General features: G+C 36.9%; 1 protein-coding gene across 1 annotated transcript; it reads right to left on the bottom strand.

Moving 5' to 3' along the window:
* Positions 1–1,390: 1,390 nt before the first annotated feature.
* Positions 1,391–20,402, bottom strand: hic1 (hypermethylated in cancer 1). Its single transcript, XM_061878118.1, has 2 exons — positions 20,002–20,402; positions 1,391–4,061 (listed from the first exon to the last, which is right to left on the bottom strand). Exons 1-2 carry the CDS (start codon positions 20,051–20,053, stop codon positions 1,852–1,854), a joined length of 2,262 nt encoding a protein of 753 aa, XP_061734102.1. The 5' UTR covers positions 20,054–20,402; the 3' UTR covers positions 1,391–1,851.
* Positions 20,403–21,013: the final 611 nt, after the last annotated feature.

Genomic DNA, 21,013 nt, shown 5'->3' with positions numbered 1-21,013 from the left:
AGTCACTAGAGAAAAGCGCTATATAAATATAATTCACTTCACTTAATTAGTTGCCTATGAGCAAGCAAATTAGTAACATATTGGCTCTAAACTAGTCATTATTAAGTACTTATTAATGCCTTATTCGGCATGGACTTATTATAACCCTAACCCTCTAACCCTAACCAAATAACTCAAAATTAAGTCTTTGTTACTTGGAATATGTTCCCCTAGAGTCCAAAAAAACTCCAACTTAAGTCTTTGTTACATAGAATATGTTCCCCATACTAAAGTGTTACCGAAAACATATAACTTTGGCTTGAATTTGAAAAAAAAAAACATTTTATTTTTAACTAAAGAAAGGGTGGAGTGCCATCTCCGGGTTGGGGAGGAGACCCTGCCCCAAGTGGAGGAGTTCAAGTACCTAGGAGTCTTGTTCACGAGTGAGGGAAGAGTGGATCGTGAGATCGACAGGCGGATCGGTGCGGCGTCTTCAGTAATGCGGACGTTGTACCGATCCGTTGTGGTGAAGAAGGAGCTGAGCCGGAAGGCAAAGCTCTCAATTTACCGGTCGATCTACGTTCCCATCCTCACCTATGGTCATGAGCTTTGGGTCATGACCGAAAGGATAAGATCACGGGTACAAGCGGCCGAAATGAGTTTCCTCCGCCGTGTGGCGGGGCTCTCCCTTAGAGATAGGGTGAGAAGCTCTGCCATCCGGGAGGAACTCAAAGTAAAGCCGCTGCTCCTTCACATCGAGAGGAGCCAGATGAGGTGGTTAGGGCATCTGGTCAGGATGCCACCCGAACGCCTCCCTAGGGAGGTGTTTAGGGCACATCCAACCGGTAGGAGGCCACGGGGAAGACCCAGGACACGTTGGGAAGACTATGTCTCCCGGCTGGCCTGGGAACGCCTCGGGATCCCCCGGGAAGGGTTAGACGAAGTGGCTGGGGAGAGGGAAGTCTGGGTTTCCCTGCTTAGGCTGTTGCCCCCGCGACCCGACATTGGATAAGCGGAAGATGATGGATGGATGGATGGATGGATAAAGAAAGGTTAGGTGAATGCGAATATGAAAAGGGTAGGGTTCGGGACCTCCAACAAGGTTAAGAACCACTGATCTAGATAAAATGGCTGGGGAGAGGGAAGTCTGGGTTTCTCTGCTTAGGCTGCTTCCTCCGCGACCCCACCTCGGATAAGCGGAAGATGATGGATGGATGGATGGATAAAGAAAGGTTAGGTGAATGCGAATATGAAAAGGGTAGGGTTCGGGACCTCCAACAAGGTTAAGAACCACTGATCTAGATAAAGTGGCTGGGGAGAGGGAAGTCTGGGTTTCTCTGCTTAGGCTGCTTCCCCCGCGACCCCACCTCGGATAAGCGGAAGAAAATGGATGGATGGATGAATTTTCCCATTCTTTTAAAGTCCAGAATAGTTGACTTTATTATTTGCTAAAAGATCTGGACAAAAACCCTGAATCTTGTCCTTTATGTGCATTTGTTTCTATAAACACAGGCTTAAGGCTAAGGTTTCTCTTTGGATTTCATCATACAAAAAAATAAATAAGCTTTTTTTTTTTTCTTTTTTTGGTTTTCAATTTGTTGCTTTGGCTCAATATCTGCAAACACACACATAAATACTGTGCTTCTGTCAAGCGAGTGTCCCTTGGTCACAGGAGAGATAGCACAGTGCTCCTTGAGGAAGGAGGCTTCAAAGGTTAGATGCGTAGAAAGGCACTTACAGTCAACACAGTTTGTCGCGCACCAGCAGACTGACGCCTCTCCAGTCTGGGGTGCAGATTCAGTCGAGGTGCGTGGTGTCAGAATACTGCATATGGCATCCGGTTACCGGCCTTGGCGTGGGGGCTGTGTGCTATTAGCTGGGCGAGTAGCGGTCAATGGTGCGGGTCTCAGAGAGAGCTTGTTGGGGAGGGGGCAGAACTTGGCACAGACCGTCCATCTTGTCGTGGACGAGGCCTCCGAGGTGCTCGGACGCCAGTTTGGAGAGCGGGTAAAGGCTCTCCATGACCTTGGCGTCAGCGACCAGCTGCTGCTGCGCCTGGATGAGGAGCTCGTTGGCCTTCTCCTGTTTCAGCCCCAGATGCTCCGCCGTGTACTTGCTCAGTGGGTAGATGCCCTCGGCAAAGTCCAGCTTCAGTTTTCCTTCGGTGGTGAGGCCCCCCGCGGAACCCCCGCTGCTGTGCATCTTCATGTGACTGATCAGATTGCGCTGCTGGGCAAACTTCCCTCCGCACACTTGGCACTCGTAAGGCTTCTCCCCGGAGTGGATGCGCATGTGCTCGGTGAGGCGGTACTGGCGGGTGAAGCGCATCCCGCAGGAGTCGCAGGCGAAAGGCTTGAGGCCCAGGTGGCTGCGCATGTGGCGAGTCATGGTTCCGCGCTGCGTGAACTTCTTGCCGCAGATGCTGCAGGGGTACGGCCGGGTCAGCCAGTGGGTTTTTTCGTGCTGACGCAGAGTGGCGGGGTCTTTGTAGGACTTTTCGCAGGAGGAGCAGCGGTATGGACGGATCATCTCCGCTATGGCCCCTGAAGCCAAAGCTTGACTGGACTTCGTCTCCAGGTGGGACAGGCTGTTCAGACTGTTGGTGCTGCTCAAGCCCCCGTAGCCATTGGTGCTATTGTTGATGTTCTTGCTGCTGTTGCTGTTTGCCAGCTCCCCGCCTGAGTTACCATACAGCTCCTCCTCCGTGTGTGTTTCCACATGCGCGTTGAGCTGCTCTGAGCTTGGAAAGCCCTTGTCACAGGGAATGCAGACATACAGGTTGTCCCCAAAACTCTCCGGCTCGTACGGCACGTGGAACCTCCCCATTGGACCTGAAGGGGAAGGGCGACCTTCGCTGCTGCCCGTCTCCTCCGTGCCAGAGCCGCTCTTGTCGTCCGGGCCCTCGCTTTCCTCGCCGATCTTGTTGTGATTGTGTCGCCGCTCTCCGTTCTCACCCCCGTCCTCCTCCTCCTCTTCTTCCTCCTCGTCTTCACCTGTGTATGCCAGAGGCTCGTGTTTCACCCAGCGATAGATGTTACCCACCTCTCTTCCGGACTCCCCGTTTTCAGTGGGGGTGTCCGGGCTTGCGGGGCACGGGTAGCGCTCCGTACCCTGTGATCTCGAACGATGGAGGTGGGGGAGATGGGGACCGAGTGGATGATTGTGATGGGGAAAAGAAGGTGGGGTTAGAGTCTGATCTGTTGTCTCCATTTTTTCCGAGGGGAAGGCTCTTCCGTTCGTGGGACTGGTGCGTCCGTTCGGGGTCCCATCTCGCTCCTCGTCATTGTGGTTGGTGACCACATGCGACTGGGAGAGAGTGTGCTGGGACTGGGAGTTAGGACTCTTCTTTGAGAGATCAAGGCCATAGTTGGGGGAGCAGTTTCTCTCCGGAAGGGCTGAACGTAGGCCAAGCTGGGCCGGTAGAACCGACTGCATGGACGGGAACATCTGGGAGCTTTGAGTGGAGGTGGGAGCGTACAGCTCACCAGCATGGATGGCAAGCCGGTGGGGAACCAGCTCCTCGAGTGGGGGAGGCCGGGGTGTGTGGCTGTTCATAATCCCCCCCGGAGGGCATGGCTGGATGACAGGTGTGGACACCCTGTACCGACCTCCACTGCCTAAACCCATACCAGGCCCCATTTTTGCATAGGTGAGGAAGGCAGGCCCAGTGCGAGGAGGGTACTTGCCGTTTCTTTTCAGCTTCTTTTTGCACAGAGCCACTAAGTCAAGCAGCTGAAGATAGCTGGCCGCCGCCAAGACGGCGCCCAGGTTGGGCTCAGTGGGAGAGGCGGGGTCCCCTTCTGTGAGGCGTCCTGTGTAGATGTAGTCCAGAATCACCCGGAAGACCCCGGGACTCACCATCTCGTGGTCGAGGTTGATGAGATTGTCGTGGACCACCAAAGACTTCAAGTAGAGGCTGCTGGCCGCCAGAATGTTCTTGTGCGCCCTGAAAAGGGCGTTCTGCACCACGATGATGACGTCACACAGGAAGCCTTTGGTGCGCTGACTGTTGAGCTGCAGGAGGAGATCCCTCGCATGACTTGGAACTTCCATGACATCCAGCATCGTCTTTAGTCCGCCACCTGCACGGAGAGAGACCACGGTGAGACGTCACGGCGCCAAAAAACATCATAGTGATATCTTATCTGTGTTACGGGAATGATGATTTCAGTTGTTAATTTTCAGGTGTGAGCACCAAGGGCATTGATGAGACGTAATATTGCCACTGCAAAGTTGAAGGGTTGAGTTATGTACGTGTTCCATGTTCTAGTTTCTTCAAAATAGCCACCATTTGCTTTGATGACTGCTTTGCACACTCTTGGCATTCTCTCCATGAGCTTTACAAGGTAGTCACCTTAAAATGCTGGTCACTTCACAGGTGTGCTTGAATGCACTTAATGAATGAAGTGTACTTTTCTGCACGATACCTCAGATATGTAACACAAGTGAGCAGTAGAGAATATTAAAGTGATTTGTGGTCCACAACATGTTTTGCTTGATTCATTATTGACGTGTTTCTTGCTACTTTATTGTCGTATATTTTTTACATGAGATTTCCAGTTCATTTTATCATCATTCAATATTCAGTGTTTTATCTTTCATAGTTAATATTGTAAATCCCACATTCTTTATTTTCATGTACATTCTGAGTGTCTCAGTCAGTAAAAAAAAATTTAAAATTCCATTCCGTTTCTTAAAGCGATCCGTCATAACGTTTTTAGCTGTCAATCAGACATTATTGTGAGATTTTTTATGTATATATTTATATATATATATAAAAAATGTTTATATATATATACAGGGTTTCCCACACATTCATTTATTTGTGGCGGCCCGCCACGAAAGAATTACGGCCGCCACAAATTGAAAAATAAATAAATAAATAAAAATAAATAAAATATTAATTTTTTTAGCCGGCTTTTGACTCGCTCGACCGCTCATAAAAGCAATGGGACTGTGTCTGTGAATGGAGCTTGTAGTTACATACTATATAAATATGTAAATATTATATAAATATGTAAATAAAGTGTTGTAATTAAATTCAAACTCCGCGTTCTTCTTGGTCTGTAATTTTCATCATAGGTACACTTCAACTGTGAGAGACAGAATGTTAAAAAAAAATCCAGGAATTTTGGTGGAAAATAAGTATTTGGTCAACCATTCAAAGCTCTCACTGATGGAAGGAGGTTTTGGCTGAAAATCTCACGATACATGGCCCCATTTATTCTTTCCTTAACACGGATCAATCGTCCTGTCCCCTTAGCAGAAAAACAGCCCCAAAGCATGATGTTTCCACCCCCATGCTTCACAGTAGGTATGGTGTTCTTGGGATGCAACTCAGTATTCTTCTTCCTCCAAACACCACCAGTTGAGTTTATACCAAAAAGTTCTATTTTGGTTTCATCTGACCACATGACATTCTCCCAATCCTCTGCTGTATCATCCATGTGCTCTCTGGCAAACTTCAGACGGGCCTGGACATGCACTGTCTTAAGCAGGGGGACACGTCTGGCCCTGCAGGATTTGATTCCCTGTCGGCGTAGTGTGTTACTGATGGTAAGCATTGTTACTTTGGTCCCAGCTCTCTGCAGGTCATTCACCAGGTCCCCCCGTGTGGTTCTGGGATTTTGGCTCACCGTTCTCATGATAATTTTCACTCCACGGGATGAAATCTTGCGTGGAGCCCCAGATCGAGGGAGATTATCAGTGGTCTTGTATGTCTTCCATTTTCTGATAATTGCTCCCACAGTTGATTTTTTCACACCAAGCTGCTTGCCTATTGTAGATTCACTCTTCCCAGTCTGGTGCAGGTCTACAATTCTTTTCCTGGTGTCCTTCGACAGCTCTTTGGTCTTGGCCATAGTGGAGTTTGGAGTCTGACTGTTTGAGGCTGTGGACAGGTGTCTTTTATACAGATAACGAGTTCAAACAGGTTCCATTAATACAGGTAACGAGTGAAAGACAGAAGAGCTTCTTAAAGAAGAAGTTACAGGTCTGTGAGAGCCAGAGATCTTCCTTGTTTGAAGTGACCAAATACTTATTTTCCACCATAATTTACAAATAAATTCTTTAAAATTCCTACAATGTGAATTCCTGGATTTTTTTCCACATTCTGTCTCTCACAGTTGAAGTGTACCTATGAGGAAAATTACAGACCTCTGTCATCATTTTAAGTGGGAGAACTTGCACAATCGCTGGCTGACTAAATACTTTTTTGCCCCAGTATATATATATATATATATATATATATATATATATATATATATATATATATATATATATGTATATATATATATATATATATAGATATATATAGATGGATATATATATATAGATGTACCAGCCCGCAGACACATTTTTTTCTAAAAATTTGGCCCCCCAAGTCCAAAAACTTGCCCAGGCCTGATATATTTAGTATGTACGTTTAGATGAGTTTAGTGTGGAAGAACCTCATCAAAAGCTTGTAGGCCCTTTCTGTGGTGACCTCTGACCTCAGAATAGTTCTTCTGGATGACCGGATAAACATTTCCACTTCCTGTTGTGCTCAAAAAGAGAAAAAAGCAAGCGTCCAATAAAATATGACGGCGTTTGAAGAAACCCAATCTGCGGTGCTGCTAATCGAATCAAACTCCCGAGCGTTTTTCATTACTTCCACTAATTAACAGGATAGGTCAGTCGGGGTGTTCTGAACTCCTATTTACATGGCATTGTGGAAAGATCATTATTGATGGTTGTTGAGTTTTTTGCTGCAGTGTTTTGTGTTTACATGATGATGCAATGCTGTCACATCTCCCAGCAGCAACATTCCTGCACGCTCAAATGTCAGCTCTTCACTAAAGTCACGCAGGCAACATGTCGCCTTCAACACACATCTGAGGAGGCTGGGACCGACACAAACTGTTTGCTTTTACGGCTTGTTCTGATAGCAGATGGGACACAAGTCATACGGCATTTTAGCGGACAAAAAAGTTTTACATAAATATACATTTTCTGCCATTTTGGGGTTTTATGGAGACTCCTTGTGAGGTTTTGAGACATCTGCTACGATTACAGGACTAGAATTGTGCTGCTGAAGCAACTCCCTTTTTTTGTATTTTTGTGTAAGGATCCCCTACCCCCTTTACAACATTTTAGCGGAAAAAAGTTTGAAAAAATATCCATTTTCTGTTTTTATGGAGACTCCTGGTAAAGTTTTGAGACATCTCCTACAACTACAGCACCAGTATTGTGCTGCTGAAGCAAGTCCGTTTTTTGTGTGTGTGTGTGTAAGGGTCTCCCCCTTACGACATTTTAGCGAAAACATTTTTCCAAAAATATGCATTTTGTGCCATTTTTGGGTTTTATGGAGACCCCTGATGAGGTTTTGAGACATCTCCTACAACAACAGCACCAAAATTGTGCTGCTGAAGCAAGTCTGTTTTCTGTCTTTTTGTGTAAGGTTCCCCCTTATGACATTTTAGCAAAAAATGTTTTCCAAAAATATGCATTTTCTGCCATTTTTGGGTTCTATCAAGACTCCTGATGAGGTTTTGAGACATCTCCTACAACTACAGGACCAGTATTGTGCTGCTGAAGCAAGTCCTTTTTTTTAAATTTTGTGTAAGTGTTCCCCCTTATGACATTTTAGCGGAATTTTTTTCCCAAAAATATGCATTTTCTGCCATTTTCCGGTTTTGTCAGGACTCCTGATGAAGTTTTGAGACATCTCCTACAACTACAGCACCAGTATTGTGCTGCTGAAGCAAGTCCTTTTTTTTAATTTTTGAGTAAGTGTTCCCCCTTATGACATTTTAGCGGAATTTTTTTTCCCAAAAATATGCATTTTCTGCCATTTTTAGTTTTTATCGGAACGGAGTCCTTTGCCATTAGGCAGGGCGGACCCTAAGGAACTCCTCATGAAGTTTTGAGACATTTCCTGCAACTACAGCACCAGTATTGTGCTGCTGAAGCAAGTCAATTTTTTTTTTTTTTTGTGTAAGGGTCTCCCCCCTTACGAAATTTTAGCGCAAAAAAGTTTGAAAAAAATATGCATTTTCTGCCATTTTGGGGTTTTGTCGGGACTCCTGGCGACATTTTGAGACATCTCCTACAACTACAGCACCAGTAATGTGCTGCTGAAGCAAGTCTGTCATTTTGAATTTTTGTGTAAGTGCCCCCCCCCCCCTTACGACATTTTAGCGAAAAAAGGTTTTCCAAAACTATGCCTTTTCTGCAATTTTCAGGTTTTCCCGGGACTCCTGTTGAAGTTTTGAGACATCTCCTACAACTACAGCACCAGTAATGTGCTGCAGAAGCCAGTCCTTTTTTTAAATTTTTTTGTAAGTGTTCCCTCATATGACATTTTAGCAGAATTTTTTTTTTCCCCAAAAATATGCATTTTCTGCCATTTTTAGGTTTTATCCGGACTCCTGATGAAGTTTTGAGACATCTCCTACAGCTACAGCACCAGTATTGTGCTGCTGAAGCAAGTCTGTTTTTTTTTTGTGTGTGTGTGTGTGTGTGTGTGTGTGTGTAAGTGTTCCCCCTTACGACATTTTAGCGAAAAAAAAGTTTTCCAAAAATATGCATTTACTGTCATTTTCTGATTTTTTCAAGACTCCTGATAACATTTTCAGACATTTTCATCAGCTACAGGATCAGTATTGTGCTGCTGAAGCAAGTCTGTCATTTTGAATTTTTGAGTAAGGGTCCCCCCTTACGACATTATAGCGAAAAAAAAGTTTTCCAAAAATATGCATTTTCTGCCATTTTCGGGTTTTGTCAGGACTCCTGATGAAGTTTTGAGACATTTCCTACAACTACAGCACCAGTATTGTGCTGCTGAAGCAAGTCCTTTTTTTAAATGTTTGTGTTAGTGTTCCCCCTTATGACATTTTAGCGGAATTTTTTTTCCTCCAAAAAATATACATTTTCTGCCATTTTTAGGTTTTATCGGAACTCCTGATGAAGTTTTGAGACATTTCCTACAACTACAGCACCAGTATTGTGCCGCTGAAGCAAGTCAGTTTTTCTTTTTTTGTGTGTGTGTAAGGGTCCCCCCCTTACCAAATTTTAGCGCAAAAAAGTTTGAAAAAAATAAGCATTTTCTGCCATTTTGGGGTTTTGTCGGGACTCCTGACAAAATTTTGAGACATCTCCTACAACTACAGCACCAGTATTGTGCTGCTGAAGCAAGTCTGTCATTTTGAGTTTTTGTGTAAGGGTCCCCCCCCTTCTAACATTTTAGCGAAAAAAAGTTTTAAAAAATATGCATTTTCTGCCATTTTCGGGTTTTGTGGGGACTCCTGATGAGGTTTTGAGACATCTCCTACAACTACAGCACCAGTATTGTGCTGCTGAAACAAGTCCATTATTTTGAATTTTTTTGAAAGGACATTTTAGCAAAAAAAAAACTTTCTTTTTTTTTTTTAAATATGCATTTTCTGCCATTTTCGGGTTTTGTGGGGACTCCTGGAGAGGTTTTGATACATCTCCTACAACTACAGCACCAGTATTGTGCTGCTGAAGTAAGTCCGTTTTTTTGAATTTTTGCGTAAAATTCTCCCCTTGTGACATTTTAGCGAAAAAAAGTTTGAAAAAAATATGCATTTTCTGCCATTTTCGGGTTTTGCTGATGAGGATTAGAGATATAAATAAACAGTGAGTCACTACTTGCAGATTGTGTGCAAAAAAAAAAAAGTCACTCACAAAAATGATCTTTTTCTATTATTATTATTTAGCATTATGGGAGGAAAGTCTTTGAAATAAAGAGGTAAGGAAATGATTTTTTTTATTGCATAGTTTGCAAAAAAAACACATTTAAGTAGTGAGATTATTAAAAAAAATATGAAGAAAGTTTTTTTAACAAGTCATTAAGTATGCTTTTTCTGTTTTTTTCTTATCTAAAGAATCTGTAAGTTGAATTACAATTTGGATTTGACACGCCGTTATTTCCCAAGCTGTCATTTAAAGCCTTTCCTCGTCTGGCTTCCATTACGGAACTCTCATATTTTAACATAAATTTCAGCCTGCGGTCGCATGAAACTCAGAGAGCAGCGAGACTCAGTCAGCCAAGCACCTTTTACTCAACTCTTGCCCTCAACGTACTCTCTGCTTAGAGCTCTCTGCTTAGTACTCTCTGCTTAGTACTCTCTGCTTAGTGCTCTCTGCTTAGTACTCTCTGCTTAGTGCTCTCTGCTTAGTGCTCTCTGCTTAGTGCTCTCTGCTTAGTGCTCTCTGCTTTGTACTCTCTGCTTAGTACTCTCTGCTTAGTACTCTCTGCTTGGTGCTCTCTGCTTAGTGCTCTCTGCTTGGTGCTCTCTGCTTAGTGCTCTCTGCTTAGTACTCTCTGCTTAGTACTCTCTGCTTAGTACTCTCTGCTTGGTGCTCTCTGCTTAGTGCTCTCTGCTTGGTGCTCTCTGCTTAGTGCTCTCTGCTTAGTACTCTCTGCTTAGTGCTGTCTGCTTAGTGCTCTCTGCTTAGTGCTCTCTGCTTAGTGCTCTCTGCTTAGTACTCTGTGCTTAGTACTCTCTGCTTAGTGCTCTCTGCTTAGTACTCTGTGCTTAGTACTCTCTGCTTAGTGCTCTCTGCTTAGTGCTCTCTGCTTAGTACTCTGTGCTTAGTACTCTCTGCTTAGTGCTCTCTGCTTAGTTCTCTCTGCTTAGTACTCTGTGCTTAGTACTCTCTGCTTAGTGCTCTCTGCTTAGTTCTCTCTGCTTAGTACTCTGTGCTTAGTACTCTCTGCTTAGTTCTCTCTGCTTAGTACTCTGTGCTTAGTACTCTCTGCTTAGTGCTCTCTGCTTAGTGCTCTCTGCTTAGTACTCTGTGCTTAGTACTCTCTGCTTAGTGCTCTCTGCTTAGTTCTCTCTGCTTAGTACTCTCTGCTTAGTGCTGTCTGCTTAGTGCTCTCTGCTTAGTGCTCTCTGCTTAGTGCTCTCTGCTTAGTACTCTGTGCTTAGTACTCTCTGCTTAGTGCTCTCTGCTTAGTACTCTGTGCTTAGTACTCTCTGCTTAGTGCTCTCTGCTTAGTTCTCTCTGCTTAGTACTCTGTGCTTAGTACTCTCTGCTTAGTGCTCTGTGATTAGTGCTTGCTATTTCTTCCTCACTATGGTCGGACACAGCAGTTTTCTTTGGATTCATGTTTTAGAAAAAATATCATGTTACTCTTTATTTTATGCTGCCCTTTTATTTCTTTTTTTTTGCTGCAGTTGTTACATAAACTGAAACTTTGTACATGGTCATTGTTATATATTGTATATATTATATACATATATATAAAAAATATATTATATATCAGTATCAAATATTGCATATATGTTATATGTTATATTGCTACTATGGTACATTTATTTACATTATCCTTTCCATCCTTACCCTTTCCAAACTTTTTAACTGAGCTACTGTGTGGAACAATTTCCCTTGCAAAACAATAAAGTTTGTATAAGTCTAATATAATATAATATTTCGCTATATATTAAATATTACAAATATGTTATATTTATATATTGCGACTATGGTACATTTTTTTGTCTACTTTATACCTGCATTATCCTTTGTAACTGAGCTACTTTGTGGAACAATTTCCCTTGTAAATCAATAAAGTTCATCAAACTCTAATATAATAACATAATAAATCAGTATATATTATTAACTGTATATATAATATGTAAATATTACACATATGTATATTATAATATACGTAATATGTTATATAAATATGATATTTATAACATACATCCATAAACGTGGATGCATACGCTAAAGTGCAATATACTTATCTGTACAGTAATTATTTATTTATTTATTTATATCTGCACCTTATTGATTTTTTATCCTGCACAACCATGAGCGAATGCAACAAAATTTCATAAAGTTCACATTTGAAGGACAATAAAAGTCCCAGTCTAAATATTTATATTGCAACCAGGGTACATTTTGTGTCTACTTTATATCTGCATTATCCTTTCCATCCTTACACTTTCCATCCTTTGTAGCTGAGCTACTGTGTGGAACAATTTCCCTTGTGGATCATTAAAGTTGGTCTAAGTCTAATATAATATAATATATCAGTATATATTATAGACTGTATATATAATATGCAAATATTACATCTATGTTATATTTATAAATATAAATATATTTATATAAATATTTATCCTGCACTACAACCAGATAATACAACAAACTGTTGTTCTTATTTGTACTGTAAAGTTCAAATTTGAATGACAATAAAAACAAGTTTAAGTCTAAATATTTATTTTGCTACTATGGTACATTTTTAGTCTTATTCATACCTTTTGTTTTTGCCCTCTTTTTGTGCCCTTGTGTGCATTATCCTTTCCATCCTTTGTAGCTAAACATATTAGACTTAGACCAACTTTAATGATCCACAAGGGAAATTGTTCCACACAGTAGCTCAGCTACAAAGGATGGAAAGTGTAAGGATGGAAAGGATAATGCAGGTATAAAGTAGACTCAAAATGTACCAATATAAAATATAACATATATGTAGTATTTACATATTGTACAGTATATAATATATACTGATATATTATATTATATTTGTATATAGTATGTACAATATATAATTACCATGTACAATATTACAGTATATGTAGCAGTCGCAGCAAAAAAAAAAAAAAAAAGGCAACATAAATAAAGAGTACATCCAACAGAAAATACAAATGATAAGATATTGTGTGGAACAATTTACCTTCTGGAATAATAAAGTTTGTCTAAGTCTAAGTGAAATTGGAAACTTTGCACCTAATTCTAGATTTCTCTGGAGGACATCTAACAAAATATATTGAAAATATGCTAGAATACAAGATTGGTATAGAACATATCCTTAAATAATATAATTGTACTATTAAATATGCAAATTAAAATAAAACATTTGTTGAATTACAATTTTTTTTATTTTAATTTGCATATTTAATATAGTAAAATTATATTATTTATGGACACGTTCTATACCAATCTTGTATTCCAGTATATTTTTTATTTTAAGATTGGTATAGAACGTGTCCCTTAAATAATATCATTTTACTATAGTAAATATCCAAATTAAAACAAAAAATATGTTGGAATACAAGATTTTTTTAAATTGTATTAAATATCCAAATTAAAATAAAAAAAAATCTTGTATTCCAACATATTTTTTATTTTAAGATAGGTATAGAACTTGTCCTTATATAATATCATTTTACTATATTAAATATCCACATTAAAATAAAAACAATCTTGTATTCCAACATCATTTTTATTTTAATTTGGATATTTAATATACATTTATTTTTTTCTTTTAAAATTAGTATAGAATGTGTCCTTATATAATGTAATTTTATTACATTAAATATACAAATTACAATAAAATAAAAATCGTGTATCAGATTTTTTTTAAATATTATATTTGTATATTATATATACAAAATATAGCAATTACCATGTACAATATTACAGTATATATATATATATATATATATCCATCCATCCATTTCCTACCGCTTATTCCCTTTTGGGGTTGCGGGGGGCGCTGGTGCCTATCTCAGCTACAATCGGGCGGAAGGCGGGGTACACCCTGGACAAGTCGCCACCTCATCGCAGGGCCAACACAGATGGACAGACAACATTCACACTCACATTCACACACTAGGGCCAATTTAGTGTTGCCACTCAACCTATCCCCAGGTGCATGTCTTTGGAAGTGGGAGGAAGCCGGAGTACCCGGAGGGAACCCACGCATTCACGGGGAGAACATGCAAACTCCACACAGAAAGATCCCGAGCCTGAATTTGAACCCAGGACTGCAGGAACTTCGTATTGTGAGGCAGACGCACTAACCCCTCTGCCACCGTGAAGCCATATATATATATATATATATATATATATATATATATATATATATATATATATATCTGTTTAAAAAAAAATCTTGTATTCCAACATCTTTTTATTTTAATTTGGATATTTAATATAGTAAAATGTTATTTAAGGACACGTTCTATACCAATTTTGTATTCCAACATCCATCCATTTTCTACCGCTTATGCTTATTCCCTTTGGGGTTGCGGGGGGCGCTGGGGCCTATCTCAGCTATAATCGGGCGGAAGACGGCGTACACCCTGGACAAGTCGCCACCTCATCACAGAGGCAACACAGATAGACAGACAACATTCACACACTAGGGACCATTTAGTGTTGCCAATCAACCTATCCCCAGGTGCATGTCTTTGGAGGTGGGAGGGGCCTATTCCCAGGTGCATGTCTTTTTTTAAGAACATGTCCTTAAATAATAAAATTTGATTATATTAAGTATTCAAATTAAAATAAAAAAAATCTTGTATTCCAACATATTTTTTATTTTTAGATATGTATAGAATGTGCCCTTAAATAATATAATTTTACTATATTAAATATCCAAATTAAAATAAAAAAAATATATTGGAATACAAGATTATTTTCATTTTAATTTGGATATTTAATATAGTAAAATTATATTATTTAAGGACACATTCTGTACCAATCTTAAAATAAAAAAACATGTTGGAATACAAGATTGGTATAGAACATGTCCTTAAATAATGTAATTTTACTATATTAAATATCCAATTAAAATTAAAAAAAATATATTGGAATACAAAATTCTTTTCATTTGGATTTGGATATTTAATATAGTAAAATTATATTATTTAAGGACACGTTCTATACCAATCTTAAAAGAAAACATGCTGGAATACAAGGTTGGTACAGAACGTTTCCTTAAATAACATAATTTTACTATATTAGATATCCAAATTAAAATAAAAAAATATGTTTGAATACAAGATTCTTTTTATTTGAATATTTAATATAGTAAAATATTATTTAAGGACACGTTCTATACCAATCTTAAAATAAAAAATATGCTCGAATACAAGATTGGTATAGAACATGTCCTTAAATAATATCATTTAACTGTTAAATATTTACATTAAAATAAAAAATATGTTGGAATACAAGATTGGTATAGAACGTGTCCTTAAATAACATAATTTTACTATATTAAATATCCAAATTAAAATAAAAAATATGTTTGAATACAAGATTGATATAGAACATGTCCTTACATAACATCATTTTACTATATTAAATATCCACATTAAAATAAAAAATATGTTTGAATACAAGATTCTTTTCATTTGAATTTGGATATTTAATATAGTAAAATGATATTATTTAAGGACATGTTCTATACCAATCTTAAAATAAAAAATATGCTGGAATACAAGATTGGTACGGAACATGTCCTTAAATAATATCATTTTACTATATTAAATATCCAAATTAAGATTAAAAAAAAAATGCTGGGTTGGTATAGAACATGTCCTTAAATAATATCATTGAACTATATTAAATATCCAAATTAAAATAAAAAATATGTTGGAATACAAGATTGGTGAAGAACGTGTCCTTAAATAACATAATTTTACTATATTAAATATCCAAATTAAAATAAAAAATATGCTGGATTGGTATAGAACGTGTCCTTAAATGATATAATTTTACTATATTAAATATCCAAATTAAAATAAAAAATATGCTGGAATACAAGATTGGTGCAGAACGTGTCCTTAAATAATATAATTTTACTATATTAAATGTCCAAGTTAAAATAAAAAATATTTTGGAATACAAGATTGGTATAGAGCATGTCCTTAAATAATGTCATTGAAGTATATTAAATATCCAAGTTAAAACAAAAAATATTCTGGATTGGTACGGAACATGTCCTTAAATAATATAATTTTACTATATTAAATATCCAAATTAAAACAAAAAATATTCTGGATTGGTATAGAACATGTCCTTAAATAATATAATTTTACTATATTAAATATCCAAATTAAAATAAAAAATATGTTTGAATACAAGATTATTTTCATTTGAATTTGGATATTTAATTTAGTAAAATTATATTATTTAAGAACATGTTCTATTCCAATCTTAAAATAAAAAATATGCTGGAATACAAGATTGGTATAGAACATGTCCTTAAATAATATCATTTTACTATATTAAATATCCAAATTAAGATAAAAAAAATATGCTGGATTGGTATAGAACATGTCCCTAAATAATATAATTTTACTATATTAAATATCCAAATTAAAATAAAAAAATATGTTGGAATACAAGATTGGTATAGAATGGGTCCTTAAATAACATAATTTTACTATATTAAATATCCACATTAAAATAAAAAATATGTTTGAATACAAGATTATTTTCATTTGAATTTGTATATTTAATATAGTAAAATGATATTATTTAAGGACATGTTCTATACCAATCTTAAAATAAAAAAATATGCTGCAATACAAGATTGGTATAGAACATGTCCTTAAATAATATCATTTTACTATATTAAATATCCAAATTAAGATAAAAAAAATATGCTGCGTTGGTATAGAACATGTCTTTAAATAATATCATTGAACTATATTAAATATCCAAATTAAAATAAAAAATATGCTGGAATACAAGATTGGTGCAGAACGTGTCCTTAAATAACATAATTTTACTATATTAAATATCCACATTAAAATAAAAAATATGTTTGAATACAAGATTCTTTTCATTTGAATTTGGATATTTAATATAGTAAAATGATATTATCTAAGGACATGTTCTATACCAATCTTAAAATAAAAAATAATATAATTTTACTATATTAAATATCCAAATTAAAATAAAAAATATGTTGGAATAAAAGATTGGTATAGAACATGTCCTTAAATAATATAATTTTACTATATTAAATATCCAAATTAAAATAAAAAAATATGCTGGAATACAAGATTGGTGCAGAACATGTCCTTAAATAATGTCATTGAAGTATATTAAATATCCAAATTAAGATTAAAAAAAATATGCTGGGTTGGTATAGAACACGTCCTTAAATAATATCATTGAACTATATTAAATATCCAAATTAAAATAAAAAATATGTTGGAATACAAGATTGGTATAGAACGTGTCCTTAAATAACATAATTTTACTATATTAAATATCCAAGTTAAAATTAAAAATATGTTGGAATACAAGATTGGTGCAGAACGTGTCCTTAAATAATATAATTTTACTATATTAAATGTCCAAGTTAAAATAAAAAATATACTGGATTGGTACAGAACATGTCCTTAAATAATATAATTTTACTATATCAAATATCCAAATTAAAATAAAAAATATGTTGGAATAAAAGATTGGTAGAGAACATGTCCTTAAATAATATAATTTTACTGTATTAAATATCCAAATTAACATAAAACATATGTTGTAATGCAAAATTGGTATAGAACGTGTCCTTCAATAATATCATTTAAAAAGGCTTTACTATATTTAACATCCAAATTAAAATCACACTGTCACAAAGCATACACAGGGAGCACATTTTCCTCCCTTCATGCTGTCATGTCCTCCCTTCATGCTGTCATGTCGTCAACAGTGTGTCCAATTATTATTGATCACGCTCATGTTTTTAATGCCTTCCGCCACTTCGCAAAAGTGCATTTTTCTTGCCACCAGAAGTGCGTTTCGAGGAGCAAAAGGTGAAAAGGTCACGTCACTCCTCTCCGATTGCATCAAAACAAATCATCACACCATCGCCATGGGAACTGGGTTAGCGCTCGTGCAACATCAGATTGGGTGTCATCCTTTTGCGAAAGAAAAAAGCGTCGAAAGCGTAAAATACACCGACTTGACGTTTTCTGCTGAATTGTTAGCAAAGGTCTCCTACCGCACGAAGGACTTTGCAGGCAACTTTCTACTCATCCTCTAAGCAGGATGGTCAACCAGGACGGAAAGTCAAGCTGACAAATCCCTGCTGTCATCACGCAAAAGTCCAAATTAAATAATAAATTAAAAAAGAGGGGAAAACGGCAATTTTCAAGTCTGACACGAGCTGCACGCTGCTTGACTTTCAGCACACAAACCACATCATCAAAGGAGCTCCAACCAAGTGTCATGTCAAAGTCACAATCATCATCTACTCATAATAGTCCTAGTTCAAGAGTTCTGCATTTAGGGGTTAGTCATCGCTCCAGATTACTGTTAGCATGTGTGGAAAAGAAGGAATGGAAACATTCCTTTTTGTAACTTTTCACGTGGGAGAATGAAAAATCAACCAAGAGCGTTTTTAACATGTTTACATGCAGAGTCAAATAGATTGTGACAAGGGATGGGAGCTTTTATTTTGTAGCTTTTAACACCTAAGGATTAATAACCAGTGAAGATATGTTCAGCGGGACCACTTTTACATGCAAACTAATGAAAAAAAGGTCAATTCAAAGGAGGAAACATGTTATTTTAGGTTTTTACAGTCAAAATGTAGTTATCGGTGAAAGCATTTTTCCAAAAAACAAAGTAAGAAACTATAATAAAATAAATAAAAAATAGAAAACAATTGACGTGTGGAAAAGAAGGAATCAAGATTCCTTTTTATAACTTTTTACACAGAATAATTAAAAATCAACATGTTTACATGCACAATTATATTAGATTGTTACAAGGGATGGAAGCTTTTATTTTGTAGCTTTTTAACACATAAGGATTAAAAATCAGTGAAGATATTTGTAGTATTTTTTTAATAATAAAAGTAAGGTCAATTCAAAGGATGAAAAATATTTGTTTTAAGCTTTTACGGTCAGAACGTAAAAATTGATAAAACCATTTTACTATAACATTTCAAAAATAATAATAATAATAAAACTTAAAGTTATTGACATGTGGAAACGAAGGAATCAAAACATTTAAAAATCAATAAAGATCATGTTCAACACGTTTACAAGAGATGGAACCTTTTATTTTATAAGAACCAGTGAAGACATTTGTAGTTATTTTTAAATAATGAAAATAAGGTCAATTCAAAGGATAAAACATTTTTGTTTTAAGTTTTTACAGTCAAAACGTAATAATCGGTAGAACCATTTTACAAAAACCAAAGTAGGAAACTATTAAAAAATTGTTTTTTAAATAAATAAAATAAAGAGTTAAAGTTATTGGTGTGGAAAAGAAGGAATCAAAACATTCCTTTTTGTAACTTTTTACGCAGAATAATTAAAAATCAACACATATTATATTCAGCATGTTTGCATGCACAATAATATAGATTGTTACAAGAAAACATTTTATTTTGTAGTTTTTAACACATATTTGTAGTTATTTTTAAATAATGAAAATAAGGTCAATTCAAAGGATGAAACATTGTTTTAGCTTTTTACAGTCAAAACGTAATAATCAGTGAAAGCATTTTACAAAAAACAGAGGAGGAAACTATAAAAAAAAACATAATGAATAAATAAATACATAAATAAAAAATCTAAGGAATCAAAACCTTCCTTTTTCTAATTATTTACACAGAATAGTCAAAAATCCACAAAGATCATATTCAGCAATAATATAGATTTTTACAAGAAATGGAACCTTTTATTTTGTAATAACCAGTGAAGACATTTGTAGCTATTTTTAAATAATAAAAATAAGGTCAATTTGAAGGATGATTTTTGTTTGAGCTTCAAAACGTAATAATTAATTAAAAAAAATGTTTTCAGCCAGTCAACTTTTTACGAGCAATTGTAGGAAACTATAAAACAAAACAAAAATGTCATTTTAATCAACAAGTCAAACAGGTTTCCACATCTTTCTTCTGACGTTATTTTACTTTTAAGGTCAACACTTTTGTTTGTTTTTAACTGCTTTTACCCGACACTTGACTTTCACTTTCTCATTCCACGCCTGCGAGCATGAGTATTGATAACATTCTTTTTTTTCCCCTTCCTATTGTGCACTTTTACCGAGCAGCCCAATGCAAATGTGGCAACACATGACATAAAGCACACGTCCACGCCTCACGTTTGTTTTGTTTTGCTGTATAAAAGAGAAATCACCGCTTAGAAAGTTGTCCCTTTGTGCAAGAAAAGCTATAAAAAAAAGTGTGAAAAAAGGCCAGTGCGTGCAGGAAAAAGGCAGAATGATGTTAAATGTAGGTGAGCGTGTTGTTACCTGCATGGCCTAAGTCTGCTGCCATCCCATCCAGGTCTGCCTCAATGATCATGTCAGCATGTCAGCATGTCGCTGGTGTCTGACCTCCCCACTGCCAGCCTCCACAACGCCATGCCAGCTTTCCTGCACGTCTACCACCTCTTTTTCAACATTATTAATTGATATCAACTTCGTCTGGATCCTCAGGTCCGTCCTCCTTCTCCTCCCACCCACTTTTGTCTCTCTCTCTCTCTTCTCCAACCCTCCTTTTTTTCTTTCTCTTCCCCTCCTATGCAAAAAAAAAAAAACACCGAGACGCGCTCAGAAAAGCATGAGTTTCCTCCTATTTTGCCCTGTGGTAATTTCCTGTGCCGTGTTAGCGCGGAGGCGACACGAGAATGTGAGCGCTGGCCTGCAGCGTGATGTCAGGCCAGAATCAAAAAAGTAAAAAAAGGTAACACGGAGGGCAGGAACTTCCAGTGACCCCAACTTGAACTTCTCCACACATCGTCTTAAAGAGACAGACAGCGCTTTTTTTTTTTTTAAATTTAATACGCGTGAGAATTTCTGCAGTGGTGTGTTCTTGCACGATTGTGCCGTGTTTCACTCTCTGTGGGATTTCACAGCAAATATGTTTCTTTTTTTTGGAAAATGACAGAAATATTCGTAAAGGGCCCTTAAGTGCTTTTCATTCAAAGCAATCGCGACGTTTAGTTGACTTATTTCTTTTATTTTGGGGTCATCAGTTAGATGAGTTTGCCGGATATTTGAAAAATAAAATAAATATATTAATACGTGTATTTTATCCAATCCAATCTAATTGATCATTTGTTTAGTCTTTATTTTGGTGTCTTCACTATTTTCGAGTGTGTGAGTATGTGTTTTTAAAGCAAATACAGATCTATACAAAAAAATAATAATAATTATGAAATAAGTTTGTAAATTGCCCTGATATTATTTTAATCAGTCCCAGTCTCAGTCTTTAATTTATTGAGGTGTGTTACATTTATTTTGGTTTGTTAACTACAGTATC

Source organism: Nerophis ophidion, linkage group LG18, assembly GCF_033978795.1.
Source record: "Nerophis ophidion isolate RoL-2023_Sa linkage group LG18, RoL_Noph_v1.0, whole genome shotgun sequence".
In the NCBI taxonomy this organism is placed as follows: Eukaryota; Metazoa; Chordata; class Actinopteri; order Syngnathiformes; family Syngnathidae; genus Nerophis; species Nerophis ophidion.
The sequence above is the reverse complement of the archived record's forward strand: the minus strand, read 5'-3'. Positions and strand labels throughout refer to the sequence as shown.

Coding starts and splice junctions, on each gene's coding strand:
- hic1 (XM_061878118.1), bottom strand. CDS start 20,053: ATGATCATTGAGGCAGACCTGGATGGGATGGCAGCAGACTTAGGCCAT. Junction 4,062..20,001: donor AGCAGACTTAGGCCATGCAG/GTAACAACACGC, acceptor CTCTCCGTGCAG/GTGGCGGACTAAAGACGATG.